This window comes from Budorcas taxicolor, chromosome X (assembly GCF_023091745.1).
Source record: "Budorcas taxicolor isolate Tak-1 chromosome X, Takin1.1, whole genome shotgun sequence".
NCBI classification, from domain to species: domain Eukaryota; kingdom Metazoa; phylum Chordata; class Mammalia; order Artiodactyla; family Bovidae; genus Budorcas; species Budorcas taxicolor.
Window position 1 is genome coordinate 20,224,297 of NC_068935.1, and position 16,944 is coordinate 20,241,240.

A 16,944-nucleotide genomic window follows, 5' to 3' on the forward strand; every position below is an offset into this window, starting at 1 on the left:
ACCTCATGTATCCCCACCAACATGTGAGAACTGTTCATTTCTGTTTTAAATATATTCAGAGTTTTCTGAATGTTAGCAATAAAAGTTTTTCTAGTTCTGCAGTTTCATTACTAATTTTTATAGAACAAATTAATTAAATATTTTATTTACTTCTGGCAGAGTGTGGTCTCTTTTCTTCTTTGTATTTGCGTAAAAAGCTCTAACTTTAGCATGTGGCTCTGTCTTTACCTGTACTTGTTCTCTTGCTTGGGTTCCTGATAATAGGAGCAAACAACAGCAAAGTAAAGAAACCCCTTATCTAACAATAGAGTGAAGACCTGATGAACTCTCTCACATCTTGGGACCCAGTTTCTACAATGAATGGAAACTAAAAGGGGAATATTCCCCAAGGTGGCATTATAGTGAATATATTCACACTAACAATGAGTGAGTGAAAGTCACTCACTTGTGTCCGACTCTTTGCGACCCCAGTCCATGGAATTCTCCAGGTCAGAATACTGGAGTGGGTAGCTGTTCCCTTCTTTAGGGGATCTTCCCAACTCAGGGATTGAACCCAGGTCATCTGCATTGCAGGCGGTTTCTTTACCAGCTGAGCCACAAGGGATGCCCAAGAATACTGGAGTGGGTAGTCTATCCCTTCTCCAGCAGATCTTCTCGACCCAGGGATTGAGCCAGGGTCTCCTGCATTGCAGGCGGATTCTTTACCAACTGAGATATCAGGGAAGCCCAGTATTGTGGCACTTCTACTTGAAAAAATATAACTACTTACTAGGCCATTCAGGCAGAATGTGTTAGCTAAAGGAAGCTATACTGGCCTGGGAGAAAAACGTCTGAGAAAGCAGCTAGCTAACAGAGAATAAAACTTCGGAAAGGTTTACAGATAACTCTCACCAGGAAGACACCTTTGAAAAAGCTGAGGCCAAGAAGTTCCAATGCAGTACTGACTGTTCCCTCAAATGCTGACTCATATCACAACTACTCTGCATTGTTCCTCAAATGGAAATGTCAAGTTACACCAAATAACAAGAGAGAAGTACTAGTACTAGGAGGGCTGGATAAAGGTCTAACGAGGAGTGTTCACCTATGGAAAAGTCAAGCGCTGATGGCATAGGCTTAGAGATGATGGTCCATAAGTAGAAGCGGATAAAGTATACTTTCTTGGATATAACTGCATTTATAACAAATCGCTGATAGGCTTATTATAAGGGAAACTGCTACAACTTTGACATGGAAATCTTTACTGAGAAATGGGAGCAATAAGAAATTGAAACAAAATGTACGCTTCAGTTCAGTTCAGTTGTTCAGTCATGTTCAACTCTTTGTGACCCCATGAATTGCAGCACGCCAGGCCTCCCTGTCCATCACCATCTCCCGGAGTTCACTCAAACTCATATCCATCGAGTCGGTGATGCCATCCAGCCATCTTATCCTCTGTCGTCCCCTTCTCCTCCTGCCCCCAATCCCTCCCAGCATCAGAGTCTTTTCCAAGAACTCAACTCTTCTCATGAGGTGGCCAAAGTACTGGAGTTTCAGCTTTAGCATCATTCCTTCCAAAGAAATCCCAGGACTGATCTCCTTTAGAATGGACTTGTTGGGTCTCCTTGCAGTCCAAGGGACTCTCAAGAGTCTTCTCCAACACCACAGTTCAAAAGCATCAATTCTTTGGCGCTCAGCCTTCTTCACAGTCCAACTCTCACATCCATACATGACCACTGGAAAAACCATAGCCTTGACTAGACGGACCTTTGTTGGCAAAGTAATGTCTCTGCTTTTGAATATGCTATCTAGGTTGGTCATAACTTTCCTTCCAAGGAGTAAGCGTGTTTTAATTTCATGTCTGCAGTCACCATCTGCAGTGATTTTGGAGCCCACTAAAATAAAGTCTGACACTATTTCTACTGTTTCCCCATCTAATTCCCATGAAGTGATGGGACCGGATGCCATGATCTTTGTTTTCTGAATGTTGAGCTTTAAGCCAACTTTTTCACTCTCCTCTTTCACTTTCATCAAGAGGCTTTTTAGTTCCTCTTCACTTTCTGCCATCAGGGTGGTGTCATCTGCCTATCTGAGGTTATTGATATTTCTCCTGGCAATCTTGATTCCAGTTTGTACCTATAGGTATACAATATAGTGATTCCCAATTTTTAAAAGTTATGCTCCATTTAGGGTATCCTAGGTAGTGCCATGGTAAAGAATCTGCCTGCCAGTGCAGGAGACCTGGGTTTGATTCCTGGGTCAGGAAGACCCCTAGAGTAAGAAATGGCAACCTGCTCCAGCATTCTTGCCTGGGAAATTCCATGGACAAAGGAGCCTGGCGGGCCACAGTCCATGGGGTCACAAAGAGTTGGACATGACTGAGTGACTGAACACGCACACACACCATCTTATAATTATTATTAAAATATTGGCTATATTCCTCGTGTTGTACAATATATGCTTGTAGCTTATCTTATACCTAATAGTTTGTACATCTTACTCCTCTGCCCCTATCTTGCCCCTCCCTCCCCCTGTCTCCCCACTGGTAATCTATATTTGTGAGTCTACTTATGTTTTTTTTTTTTTTAATATCCACAAGCTTGTTGTATTTTTTTAGAGACTATTTTGAAAATCAGAAGAACTAGGGAGCTAATGAAATATAACAATATGAGAAGGTTTCACAGCAGACTGCTATGTGGAAAGATTGATAGAGTACATGAGGATCCAGGAGACTTAGAGGGGTGATAAAAGACACAAAGAGGAGAAATAAAAGTTATATTACAAGCAACTACTGTGGATAATTACAAACCATATCAGACAGCAGATTGAGGGGCTTTTCTGTTGCAATAACTGGACAAACTGAGCCTTACGTGCCCGGGGTAAGTGACTCTATACACTGTGTCCAACGTGGTAAATAATAGATGCAATGCAATGGAACTCTGCCACATTAACCTAAACAGACCAGTGGGAAAGCAAGAAGTAACCATTTATCCCCACCATTCCAATAAGAGCAGTTTTATAAGGAAATACTAGTGATTAGAGTTAAATAAGAAAATCTATATATGTAGCAGCCAAGAAGAAGAATAAAAGAGGAATTGAATAGAAGTTAAAAGATAGAATCTGTGCTTTAATTAAAGACTTAGAAACAGTCAGGGAAGATATACACTCTCCACTAGAAATTTGGACCTTAGGAAATTGGGCTATAATTTCGTGTCACAGTAAATCTCAAGGCATGAATACTTGCACAAGATCAGGAAACATATCCAAGGAGAGACCATCAGTCTGCTATGAATTTTATTTGGTGAGCAATTTAACTATAAATGGAAAGATCTGGTGCTCCTCACATATGATCGATACTGAAGGGTAGCTATTCTTCCAAGTAGAACTTTGGAATATGACCTTTATGATGATTCCACAGCAGATTAGAGTGAGCCTGTTAAAATTGTTAGTTGTAATGAAAGAACACAATCAAGCATACTTACTCAGGCAAGTCATCAAAATATATCAAGTGAAATCTATGAGACTACCCCAGACATTGAAACAAGATAAAGCTTGAACCAGCCTATAAAAAAAATAGTCAAACATGGTCCTTAAGTGTCAAACAAGAAGCTGCTACAACCTTGTAATGTGTGGAACTGTCTAGCCTCCTGGCTATATGGGTCACCTGGAAAGATTATACCACAATGGCACCTCAAGATTAGATTAAAATGTTTGCTTTGATTGTGTGATTATATGTGTTAAGATGTGGGCTTCCCTGGTGGCTCAAGACGGTAAAGAATCAGCATGCAATATGAGAGACCTGAGTTGAATCCCTGTGTTGGGAAGATCCCTTGGAGGGAGGCAATGGCTACCCACTCCGGTATTCTAGTCTGGAGAATTCCATGAACAGAGGAACCTGGCAGGCTCCATGGGGTCACAAAGAGTTGGACACGACTGAGTGACTCACTTTGTTTTCAACCCTGCTCCAAGCAATGGATTGTTGTATTAAGTATGTTTGCTCTTATGGGGCAGAATTAGAATTAAAGTTAATAGTGATAAGAAATAAGAGTAAGAAATAAGCACATACTTAAGAATAAGAAATACTAGGGAAGATATTTTCAGGAGAGAGAATTAAAGTAACAAGTTGTCAACAGTTATGCAGCTCCTTGGGCTTTCCAGGTGGTGCTAGTGGTAAAGAACCTGCATGGAAATACAGGAGACATGAGAGATACAGGTTCAATCCCTAGGTTGGGAAGATTCCCTGAAGAAGGAAATCGCAACCTGCTCCAGTAGTTTTGCCTGGAGAATCACATGGACAGAGGAGCCTGGTGGGGTACAGTTCATAGTGTTGCAGAGTTGGACACAACTGAAGCAGCTTAGCATGCATGCAGCTGTTTATGGTGGCTTTGTCAGATAGATAGTCCTCAACAAATCTCTGAAATATAGTCCATTCTTGTTTGTGAAATGATAGTTATAATAACTTTTCTGCCTACCTTCAATGATAATAAGGAACACATAAAATGATACATTTTTCAAAGCTTTTGGTTGATATATATATATTTTTATTAATGTGTTCCTTTATTTTCTTTATTTATTTCTTTCTTTTTTAAAATAAATCCTGTATGCGAGACAGCAAAAGAGACACAGATGTATAGAACAGTCTTTTGGACTCTGTGATTGATATATTTGACAATGGGAAAGAGTATATGAAATCAGGACTTTTTAGGAAGAGTTACAAAATGTCTATATGAAATACCTAAAAGTCTATGTGACATGTAAAGATTATCCAGTAGTTTTACATTCATTTTCAAAGAGATTAGAGCTTTCTCATTTCACTGCTGCTGCTGCTAAGTCGCTTCAGTCGTGTCCGACTCTGTGTGACCCCATAGACGGCAGCCCACCAGGCTCCACCATCCCTGGGATTCTCCAGGCAAGAATACTGGAGTGGGTTGCCATTTCCTTCTCCAGTGCATGAAAGTGAAAAGTGAAAGTGAAGTCGCTCAGTCATGCCTGACTCTTAGCGACCCCATGGACTACAGCCTACCAGGCTCCTCCATCCATGGGATTTTCCAGGCAAGAGTACTGGAGTGGGGTGCCACTGCCTTCTCCATCTCATTTCACTGGATGTCAGTAAATACACTGTTATAATTGGAATAAGTTTTTGTTTCATTATTTTGAGCTTTTTCTTCACCAAATTAAATTCTTCTTGGGAGTCTACTCAGTGCTGCTAGGAATAGTAATGAGGTGGTGGGGGGGGGGGGACGACAACAATGAAAAAGCAGCCTTTCAAGAAATAGTGAATTATATTCCATTTAAGGCTAAGATTTTGTTCCCAAGGGAGTTATGTAACTCTGTGCATTATTAACCCACTACTATCCAACTAGATTCATTTTTTACATCAAAGCTGACTATTGTATTCTTGTATGGACAATCATATCTTAATACACTAGAGATATTTAGCCATTTTCTCTAGGGTATGCTTCTTATTTTCTCAAGGCTCCTATCCCTCCAGGTGCCCTGGAGGAGGGCATGGCAACCCACTCCAGTATTCTTGCCTGGAGAATCGCCATGGACAGAGGAGCCTGGCGGGCTACAGTCCATAGGGTTGCAAAGAGTCAGACATGACTGAGTGACTAAGCACAGCACAGCACATCCCTTCAGATCACATTTAAAACTTGTTTTTCTCCTAACAGTATAAAACCCTTAGCTCACAAGCCAACCAACCAACCAAAAAGAAAAAATTGTCCAAAAGAAATTGTCCGAAAAAGAAAAAAATAACCTCTAGTTTCTGACATTACTTGGGAGTTATTTATATTGACAGATACAACTATCAGTCTCAAGGGTCAAATCTCTTCAGGGTAATAGTCTTTGTTTTTTTTTTTTTTTTATTTTTTTTAATTATTTTTTTTTTTTAATTTTAAAATCTTTAATTCTTACATGTGTTCCCAAACATGAACCCCCCTCCCACCTCCCTCCCCACAACATCTCTGTGGGTCATCCCCATGCACCAGCCCCAGGCATGCTGTATCCTGCGTCAGACATAGACTACCGATTCAATTCTTACATGATAGTATACATGATAGAATGCCATTCTCCCATATCATCCCACCCTCTCCCTCTCCCTCTGAGTCCAAAAGTCCGTTATAGACAGCTGCGTCTTTTTCCTGTCTTGCATACAGGGTCGTCATTGCCATCTTTCTAAATTCCGTATATATGTGTTAGTATACGGTATTGGTGTTTTTCTTTCTGGCTTACTTCACTCTGTATAATCGGCTCCAGTTTCGTCCATCTCATCAGAACTGATTCAAATGAATTCTTTTTAACGGCTGAGTAATACTCCATTGTGTAAATGTACCACAGCTTTCTTATCCATTCATCTGCTGATGGACATCTAGGTTGTTTCCATGTCCTGGCTATTATAAACAGTGCTGCGATGAACATTGGGGTACATGTGTCTCTTTCAATTCTGGTTTCCTCGGTGTATATGCCCAGCAGTGGGATTGCTGGGTCATAAGGGAGTTCTATTTGCAATTTTTTAAGGAATCTCCACACTGTTCTCCATAGTGGCTGTACTAGTTTGCATTCCCACCAACAGTGTAGGAGGGTTCCCTTTTCTCCACACCCTCTCCAGCATTTATTGCTTGCAGATTTTTGGATCGCAGCCATTCTGACTGGTGTGAAGTGGTACCTCATTGTGGTTTTGATTTGCATTTCTCTGATAATGAGTGATGTTGAGCATCTTTTCATGTGTTTGTTAGCCATCCATATGTCTTCTTTGGAGATGTGTCTATTTAGTTCTTTGGCCCATTTTTTGATTGGGTCATTTATTTTTCTGGAATTGAGCTGCATAAGTTGCTTGTATATTTTTGAGATTAGTTGTTTGTCAGTTGCTTCATTTGCTATTATTTTCTCCCATTCAGAAGGCTGTCTTTTCACCTTGCTGATATTTTCCTTTGTTGTGCAGAAGCTTTTAATTTTAATTAGATCCCATTTGTTTATTTTTGCTTTTATTTCCAGAATTCTGGGAGGTGGATCATAGAGGATCCTGCTGTGATTTATGTCTGAGAGTGTTTTGCCTATGTTCTCCTCTAGGAGTTTTATAGTTTCTGGTCTTACATTTAGATCTTTAATCCATTTTGAGTTTATTTTTGTGTGTGGTGTTAGAAAGTGATCTAGTTTCATTCTTTTACAAGTGGTTGACCAGTTTTCCCAGCACCACTTGTTAAAGAGATTGTCTTTACTCCATTGTATATTCTTGCCTCCTTTGTCAAAGATAAGGTGTCCATATGTGTGTGGATTTATCTCTGGGCTTTCTATTTTGTTCCATTGATCTATATGTCTGTCTTTGTGCCAGTACCATACTGTTTTGATGACTGTGGCTTTGTAGTAGAGCCTGAAGTCAGGCAAGTTGATTCCTCCAGTTCCATTCTTCTTTCTCAAGATTGTCTTTGAAGGTGATCTCCATTTATACCCCGAAGAATGAAACTGCATTTTAGCAAGGTAAGGAAAACCATTGCACTCTTTACCCCTTGTCACAGTTCCATCTTAACGACCCTAGTAAAATCCTGAAAGCATCTCCAGAGGTATTGTTTAGTTTAACAGAAGTATTCATATAAAGTAGACCAGGCAGTCACAGGAAAAACAACTTCAGTGTTTCAGATTCCTTTAATCAAAGATGCTATTAACAAAATGTGTTGTTTAAAACACATGAATACACATGTCTCTAGATGATAAATTCTGGTAATACTAATCATTTTTAAATAGTTTTATTCTTAGTTAAACTTGGGGAAACTAGTCTTTCTTGAAACCATTATCTTCTCAATTTTTACTGTTGGCAACTCCTAACTTCCAGTTTTGGAAAATCAGTTGTGTTGCAGCTCATTTTATAGAGGAAAAAAAATTTTTTTTTTAATAAAGCTTTGTGGCTCCAGGTTTAAGAGACATAGAAACATATTTTCTGTTTGAAACTTTTGATGTGAGCAGGCTTATCTTTGGGTACTTTTTCCTGGAGCATGAGTCTCTGATACTACTCCCTTATAATACCTCCACGTGTTGAGAAAATTTCCATTAACACTGGGAATTTCTGCCCTCTTGGAATCACAGCATGCTTTGAAAGAAGACTGGACAATGTGTCAGTAGGCATGATACTATAAAGTGGAGAAGTGGCAGATCTGCTTTTTCCTACTCTTAAGTATAGAGACTGAGAAGTGACCTACCTGTTCTTAAACATAGACTCCCCATGGTCCAACTGGAATCAAGCATGGAATCAAGTACGGAAAAGAAGATAAAATTTCTCTTTTAGCTCAGTTGTCCCATTCCCATCTAGAGGTTGTTTCTCCTTTGAACAGATCTGGTCCTGGGAGATAATTCTTGTCTAGCCTTCTTCAGAGCCTCAAGGTCATCTGGAAAAACTGGCCTTTAAAAAAATGTCAATTTGTTTGGGGGCTTGCAACATACAACTCTCAAATTGAATGTGTCCCATCAGACCCTGGAGGGTGACTCACTTAAAATATGAATATACTTTTCTTCTTGGAGGCATAAACTATATGCCTCCAAGGAATTTGAGGAATTTTATACAACCTAGAAAAGCTGAATTCATTTCCTATAGATATAATAGAAGGGTAAAGTTTACATTCGTTTATTTATGTCTATTGCATTCTGCATAAGGAGAATTTGTATGATGAAAATTGGTGATCAAGTGTATTGTACAATGTGATAAATTATCAAGATCATGACCTTTTTTATGCTTGTGGCCTTAAGCAGTGTATGTTTCACTTTTGTAATGACTGCTGCTGCTGCTGCTGCTAAGTTGCTTCAGTCGTGTCCGACTCTGTGCGACCCCATAGACGGCAGCCCACCAGGCTCCGCCATCCCTGGGATTCTCTAGGCAAGAACACTGGAGTGGGTTGCCATTCCTTTCTCCAATGCATGAAAGTTAAAAGTGAAAGTGAAGTCGCTCAGTAAGTGTCCGACTCTTCGTGACCCCATGGACTGCAGCGTACCAGGCTCCTCTGTCCATGGGATTTTCCAGGCAAGAGTACTGGAGTGGGTTGCCATTGCCTTCATCTTCCTTAGATTAAGAGCTTTTAAGAATGAAGTGCTCATTGACAGTTGAATTATTAGTAGCTCACCAGGTCTGTGTTCCTTACCAAACACACTAAACTTGAAGTTATAAAAACACCCCCAAAATAAAGTCATTGCTGATTTGTTCAAGGTGAGAGTATACAGTCTTAAACTAGACATTGGATTTGAATAGAAAACAATTAGACACTATACCCACTTGAGGCTCAATGGAACTGCAGATTAAGAAAGAAAAAAGAAACTTTATTTCACAGATTGGGAAGGATTATAGAGTTGTTTAGTGGTAATCATAACTCAGAAGAGGTTTCTAGATTTTGATGAGTATAAGTCATGTTTTACATTCTGGAAGCAGTGTCTTTAGAGTACAAACCTTAAGATATATCTGAATTCTCAAGCTTACCCTGCTTTTTTAACTTAGTTTGAAAAGAAACTAAAGTAAAACTTATTTATGACCATTGTTAAGATAACTTACCTTCAAAAATGTGGAGCTAAATATATAAATTCTAAATTCTGAAGTCTCTGGCCATGGGACTAAATTTTGGGCCATATTTGAGTTTATATGATTCTATGAGGGTATATTTTCATGATATCATTGACACTGACGTTGAGAATCACTCACTATCTTTGCTTTATTTGCCACAAACCTGGAATTGGGGTTTGATGTGTTCTGACTGATATAGTTCAGTCTATCAAATTCCAAAGTTCTCACTGATTTGATTCACAATGATGAGTGAGTATCACCAGACCTAAAATTGTTTATCTTTGCAAAAATACAGTGCTTTTTGGATTACCTTTGTATTACTGCTGAATATCCTTAATTTTAATAGCTAAAAGATGCTACTTTGCCAGTGTTATGGATGAAAACTAATGTGGTCTGCAAAATATGAAACTCTGTATGGGCTCACTATTGAAAGAAAACGTAGACACCCCTAAACTTGTCCATCTTCAAAAAATGACTTGTAATGGTCATGATTGCACAACAACCTGAATGTACTTAATGTCAGTGAACTGTAAAGTTAAAAATTGGTTAAAGTGGTTAAATTTCATGTTATGAATATTTTAGCACAAGAAAACAAATGATACTTTCTACTTTAATGTACATAGCAAAGAGACCCTGAAACCAATTTTGGGGTCTCTGATGCTTAACTGAGAGAGCAAAAAGAAATGTAACATTTTGCCATATTCAGATTGGTATAAGGATAGTTGAGAAATATATCATATGAATTTATAGAAACATGGAGGTATTCTATAATAATTTAATAGTAATAAGAGAAATTATGAAATAAGGGATATAGGGGGCAAAGTTTCAGAAAAGAAAAAGGGCTAAAATATGAGGGAAAAAATGATGAGAAGGTTAATAAGGACTGGAGGACAGTGACTGTAGAACCCAAGGGTGATTCCATGGGCATATGCTAAGAAGATCCCCAGGAGAGTGAGGAAGTCACCACAATGGTTTCCAAATGGAGCAGTAACTAAAATTGGCAAATGAAGATAATTATATGAGCAGAATGGATCAGTGATAAAATAGTTGGGAGATGATCTACCAATACAAAATTGATAAAATATTGTAATGAAACTGAAAATGCTTTGTCAATTTTCAGGCATATGAGGGCCTAAAATTATGAAGTTTATCTGCTATCTAGTGAGGTAAGGAGTGCAAACTTTAGGTATATTCTGTAATATCTGGTTTTAACACTTCTATTCCCGCTATCTGTCCATTTTGCCATCTGGAAGCAATTCACACTCTAAAAGTACTTGTGGTTTTTCTTCTTAAAGTATTATAGCAATTTATGTAAAGTGAAAACTACACTGAAACTGTAATGTACATCATTAATGGAAATACATATATAAAAGTGAAGAAAAGTCAATTCGACCTTACAGCTGACAACTGCTATTACATATCAATAGTAGGGCAATGAGAGGGAGGGGTAAGGGAGAGGATGACCATTACTATATCTATTACCTACAATTTTAGTACATAGAATCAGATCATATACCATGGGTATACAGTGTGTAACAGTGAAAATTAATAATAATATTTATTGAATGCATAATATATACTGCATTTTGTACTATGCATGAGTACATTACCTGTCTTATTTTACTTAAACTTTGAATTTTCTAGGGAGGTAAGTAATCTATTATCCTATTTTTCAGAAGAGAAAAGTGAGGTTGAGTCACTTCAGGCTTAATGAACTAACTTAAAGCAAGTAGTTGCAAAAACAGGATAAGGAGACTCAGGGGTGGGTCTATCCATTTACTGTCCTACCCAGTGAAGCCCTTTCAATCTCCCATGTTGCTCTTTTGTCATATCTTGTCCCCTTCAAGATCACCCCGGTACTCAGGTCTGCCTCATTTCAGAGGGAGAGTATCTTTTTTTCTTGTCTGAGAGAAAGGGACCAAGTGAGCACACATGTAATTTGCCTCAGAGCCTGGACCCATGAAAGGATGGCTCTACTGACTGCCCTTCAGATAAGCACTTCTTGGTTCAACCCAGTTGAATCTGACTCCAGGAACCATTGGAAGAGAGAGAGAACTGGACATTTAAGTAGATTTATTTTCATAATAGCCCTGTGAAATGGAGGAACAATTGTCACTTCCATTTTATGAGAAAATTAATGTCCTGAAATTTGAAAGAGTTTATTCAGGTCATAGAGCTGAAGGCTACTCCATCCTCAGCTGCTCTGGTTATGAAGTCCCTGCTCTTTCTACCATGCTTCCTCTTTAAAGAGCTAAATGAAGCCTGCTAGAAGTCTTCCCCAAATTGTTTGATAAGATGGCAAAGAGCTGCACTGGCTTGACTGTGAATGTGGCCAAGCTGGAAAGCAAACCCTCTCCTGATGTGAGCTGCTTGACCTGACCTGCTTCAAAGAGGTCAACCCTAACAGTTTGGAAGTCACACCATCACAGATGGTACTCACCCTTTTGTATAACCACACACCCTGAGTGTGACTCCATCTTTCAAATGTGGATCTCAGTTTTCTTGCCAAAGGGCTGCCAAGGACTTAGTTCTGTTAGCAACTACCAGCATGCAGACAGTGAGCCCTCTGTGATGACTGTTGCCCTGGTCCCAGTATATAGGCTAGGGTGCTTTCTGTGTGTTCTCAGAAGGTCTTCCTCAGAGCCCTTATGTTAGTTTGTAATTATATATTCACCAACATGATCATTTATGTACTGTCTACTGCTAGCTTGTAAGTTCCATGGAGGTAGGGTTGTGCTTGTTTTATGTATCCTGAACCCCTAAAATAGTGCTGAATAAGCTTTTGTTGAATAAATGAATGCTTTCCCATCATAGAATCAGATTTTCCCCTAATTATCTGGCCATAAAGAAAATACTCAGAGGTTGTATGTGCCTTGGATAAATATGGACCTCATTGTTTTTGAAGCCTGTCTAACGATTTTTGGCAGAGAGTGAAGCTATAGGACAATGCTTATTCTTGCTCTGCCACTCTGAACTCTGGAGAACTTAAGCTTCTCCAAAAGAAGAGAAGAACTCAGCTTACCTCTTTCTGGTGGTATTTGATGGCCACCTTCAGCTTGGCTAGGTCATGGTACTTTTGAGGGTCAAGCTCTTCACTGTGGTCATCTCGATGGTTGAGGATGATCTCCAGTTCCCGGGAGCTCCGAGCCTGGTCCAGCAGGTCTTTGGCAAAGAGCTTGCACTGCTGGGAGAGCTCCTCGTACTCAGCCTTGAACTCATTCTCCACCTTGCTAAGCTCCTTGAGCTCCCAGCCCAGGCGGAAGGCAGTTAGGATGGGGTCCTCACTTGATAAGGCGATGAGTGAGGGACTTGCCAGGGCTTTATAGATGTTCAGTCGGGAGCGAGAGTGGCGCAGGCTGTCTACCTCTGAACTGGACACACACTCCACGCAGTTGCAGCGGATCTGGTGGGGCCGGGGAATAGTGACCCGTTTTTGGACAAGCAGTTTGATGATCTCATAGTTGTTGGTGTGGGCAGCCAGCATGATGGGAGTAATGTCCGGTGTGAACTCAGAGAACTGAGTGTCCATCATAAGAGTGGGGACCTAGGTACACGAAAATGAAACAAACAAACAAACAGAAAAGTTAAAGATTAAGGCTTGGAGCATAGAGCCCATCAAATGCTAATGATTCAGGAACTGCGGTCACCAGTTTTTCAGACAGTTCTTCTTATAATAGCTAGTTGTAAAATCCTTACCTGGTGGCTCAGATGGCAAAGAATCTGCCTGTAATGCAGGAGACCTGGCTTTGATCCCTGGGCTAGGAAGATCCCCTGGGGAAGGGAATAGCAACCTACTCCAGTATTCTTGTTTATAGAATTCTACAGACAGATGAGCTTGGCGGGCTACAGTCCATAGCATCACAAAGAGTTGGACACAACTGAGTGACTAACACACACACACATGCCAGGCATACTTTGCATATATTTACTCATTTAATCCCCACAACAACCTTATGAGGTAAAAATTCTCCCCAAATGAAGAATTTGAGACACACAGTGTTTAAAGAACATACCTAAGGTTATTCAGCTTTACATGCAGAGCCAGGATTCAACCTCAGACAATATGACCCTAGAGCTTGGCTCTTAAAATATGCCAGTTCTGTCTGAGGCACAATGAGAGATGTAGGGCTTCCCAGGTGGCACTAGTGGTAAAGAAGCCGCCTGCCAGTGCAGGAAATGTAAGAGACGTGGGTTCGATTCCTGGGTTGGGAAGATCCCCTGGAGGAGGGCATGGCAACCCACTCCAATATTCTTACCAGGAGAATCTCATGAACAGAGGAGCCTGGTGGTCTACAGTCCATGGAGTCACAAAGAGTCGGATATGACTGATGTGATTTAGCATACACATGCATGCACTGAGAAGTGAAGGACATTTTTCTTGGCACTTGGTTAGGTAGATCAGACTTACATAAATTGCTAAGTAGGAGTATGTGTTCATTCCAAATGAGCAGTAGAGACTTCAGAAATATTTGTTTGAAAGGTTAAAGACAACCAGTGATCTTAAAGACTATGCCACTAAATCAAGCCCTGGAGGCTGAAGAGAAGACATTCCCAAATTGTGACCCTGACTTTGTAACTTGAGTGGATCAAAGACCAAGGCCAGACAGTATTCCTCCAGCTTCCTGTAGATCCCAGCAAAATAGAGAGAATCTCTTATTATCAGGAAGAATTACTCTGTAAGTGAGGAACTCTAGGCTTGAGGGATGGGATGAAAGTGAAAGCTGCTCAGTTGTGCCTGATTCTTTGCTACCCCATGGACTGTAGCCCTCCAGGCTCCTCTGTCCATGGAATTTTTCAGGCAAGAATACTGGAGTGGGTTGCCATTCCCTTCTCCAGGGGATCTTCCCAACCCAGGGATTGAACCTGGGCTTTCTGCATTGCAGGCAGATTCTTTACCATCTGAAGGATGAGTTACCAATAGCAAAAAGACATCTGATAAAATTGGTATGTCCATGATGTGATGCTTGGTGTAAATAGCAGCTATAGATGAAAGGTATGGGGTTCTTTGGGTATTCATGATCATATACTTCTGGTTGAGTGTACAGATCCAAATCAATGAATTAAAAAAAAAAAATCTTTCAACTTGAAAATGTGCCTTTTGGGATATGCTACATCCAACAGAAGAGTCTCAGTGTTGTAGAATCTGGATCTAGACCATGAGGAGGACTGGAATAGTCTGAGAACATTTCATGGAGGGGTGGAGGGTCTGAGGATGCAAAGCATGGATAAAATTCCAGGAGATTGTAAAATATTGATCTGAATACATTTTTTTTTAAAGCAAAGCTCCAAATACTCAGTTTAACTGTGAAGAACAAAAGAATGTGGATAATGGAGATTCTCATAGAATAGACAAATACTATTTTAATTGCTAGTTTCTTTCGACTCTTAAAAAAATAATTTTGGAAACCCATGTTTGCTGGCAAACTGACAAAAGGATGAGTTGTAAGTTTCATCATCTTTGCCTCCTTCCCACCTTTGATGAGGCTTTCCCAAACAGGGCAGTGGCCAGAAACCTGGGGGTGGGAGAAAAGTGGTGGAGAAGTTTGCCAGGAATCTGTTTCCTTCATGGGGTGGTTGCATCAGCCTTTGAATAGTCGAGAATTGGCTGCACATTGGCCATCAATTGCTTGGATGAAACAGCAAGTAAACATTGTTAAACATTTAGAGGGAGCAGCTACCAACAAGATAGCAGGAAGTGAGCAACTGGCTCATAAAGTAAATTGGACACAGGAAAGAATAATCTCAGAAATTAACATAAGCCTGCAGGCTAAGGAAGAAGTAGGTCTGAGTGGGCCTAGTAATGAATATAAACACAACAACCGGCATAAAGCCTAGAACTGGGCAAGATGACAAGTGAGCCATGCATCATAGACTGCCTGGGAAGAAAGGAGCTCAGACCCAGACTCTGTCCCTCCTTGGTGCACAGGGGCATTTCTTAATCTCTGTCATGATCTCAAGGCTGGAGATGGGGGGTTGAGGGAAGATGGCTGGCTGCACAGGATTCCCTGGATTAGACTGGAGGTATGAGTCTATTCCTTCTCATGATGTTCTTCCTGTCCACTCCCTCTACCCACTTCCTTGCACTTTCTTTTCTTTCTCTTTTTCCTTCTTCTCCTCTATGTCAATGCTGACAGATGTGTCCAAGACACAGAATGGCACTTGTGAATAATGCTTAGCCCCATTTGTGTCATGGAGCTGAAAGGTTGCTTTCTATGCCTGGAGTATGACATGCTTTCCAGAGCCATCTGAATCCATTGTCTTTGACTGGGTGCTCAACAAGGAGCCTCTGATTATCCATTTGTCTTTCTTGGTACAAAACACCAGAGAGTAAATTTTTTCAAAAGAAACTGGTCTGCAGTGGCCAACCATGTCCTCCTACCAAGATTGCCTTTTCTCCTCCAGTCAGCCTTATTATTCACAGATTGCCACACCCACCTCATTCCTTGCTCTCTGTATGTATATCCTTGGGGGGGTCCCCTGTGTGGATCCCCACTTCTCTGCCAGTGAAGGGCCATTGTAAGCCCTGACTTCTTCCATAGATCTTCCCCTTAACTTGATCTCATCCCTCATTGACCACCCAGATGTTGTGGGCACTAGGTTACATCCAAGATACCAGTCTTCTGAGGCGGGCTTATATTTGTCTCTATTTCATATATGTATTTTTTGCTTCCTCAATAAGGTTGTGAGGTCTCCAAAGGCAGAGCTGTCTTAGTCTGCTCGTGTTTTCCCCATAGCATCTAGAACAGTATGAGACATACAGCAGGCACTCGGCTAAAAGGAAACTCAGTGTCCTATTCTCAAATTAAGAAGCTGACTTTTGTTTACAAGCCTGGCTTCCACAATTGGAATCAACGTGAGCTAGTGTCCTTGGGTCTTTTCTTTCTATGTTCAGCTAAGAAGGAAGACATTTTAAGACTCTAAGGAAGGTTAGTAGACAGGCTCTATGTGGATGAGTCTATGACTTTCTATATGAATACCCTGAGGTTACAAACACCTAGGACAATCCCTGCTTGTCATTTTCACAATGCTATTACTCTAAGATGGAGCCTCTGATCCAAAGACTAAAGATTTCTACTCCTCTTGCCCCCTCTGCATCTTCTCACTCTGCTACTCATCCCTCTCGAAACTGTGCAGGGACCATGGATTATCACCAGGACAACCATGCAAAGAGAGAGTCTATAATTAGGATCAGAAGTTTCTGATAATAATCAGGACTTTGTAATATGGTCTGCAACAAGGGCCAAAGAGATAACAGGTAACAGAATTAAGAGCTAAGTGAGGGTGCAGGTGCATAATTTGCATGAGTGAATGGTAGAAACGGGTGAGCTGTGGAGCATGTGCCCTCTCAAAGGGGGCATCTGCTGCTCTGTTCCTTGCTCCCATATGCATGAATGAAGGGCTGGTGGTGTAATTTTTCAAGAGAAGTC

General features: G+C 40.5%; 1 protein-coding gene across 1 annotated transcript in view; it reads right to left on the reverse strand.

The window, feature by feature from the left end:
* The window catches only part of TRPC5 (transient receptor potential cation channel subfamily C member 5), a 190,403-nt gene that overhangs the window by 126,053 nt on the left and 47,406 nt on the right, over positions 1–16,944 (reverse strand). Inside the window, exon 2 of the mRNA XM_052663331.1 lies at positions 12,540–13,061. Coding sequence (XP_052519291.1) covers positions 12,540–13,061 — 522 coding nt within the window. The remainder of the gene's footprint in view (positions 1–12,539; positions 13,062–16,944) is intronic.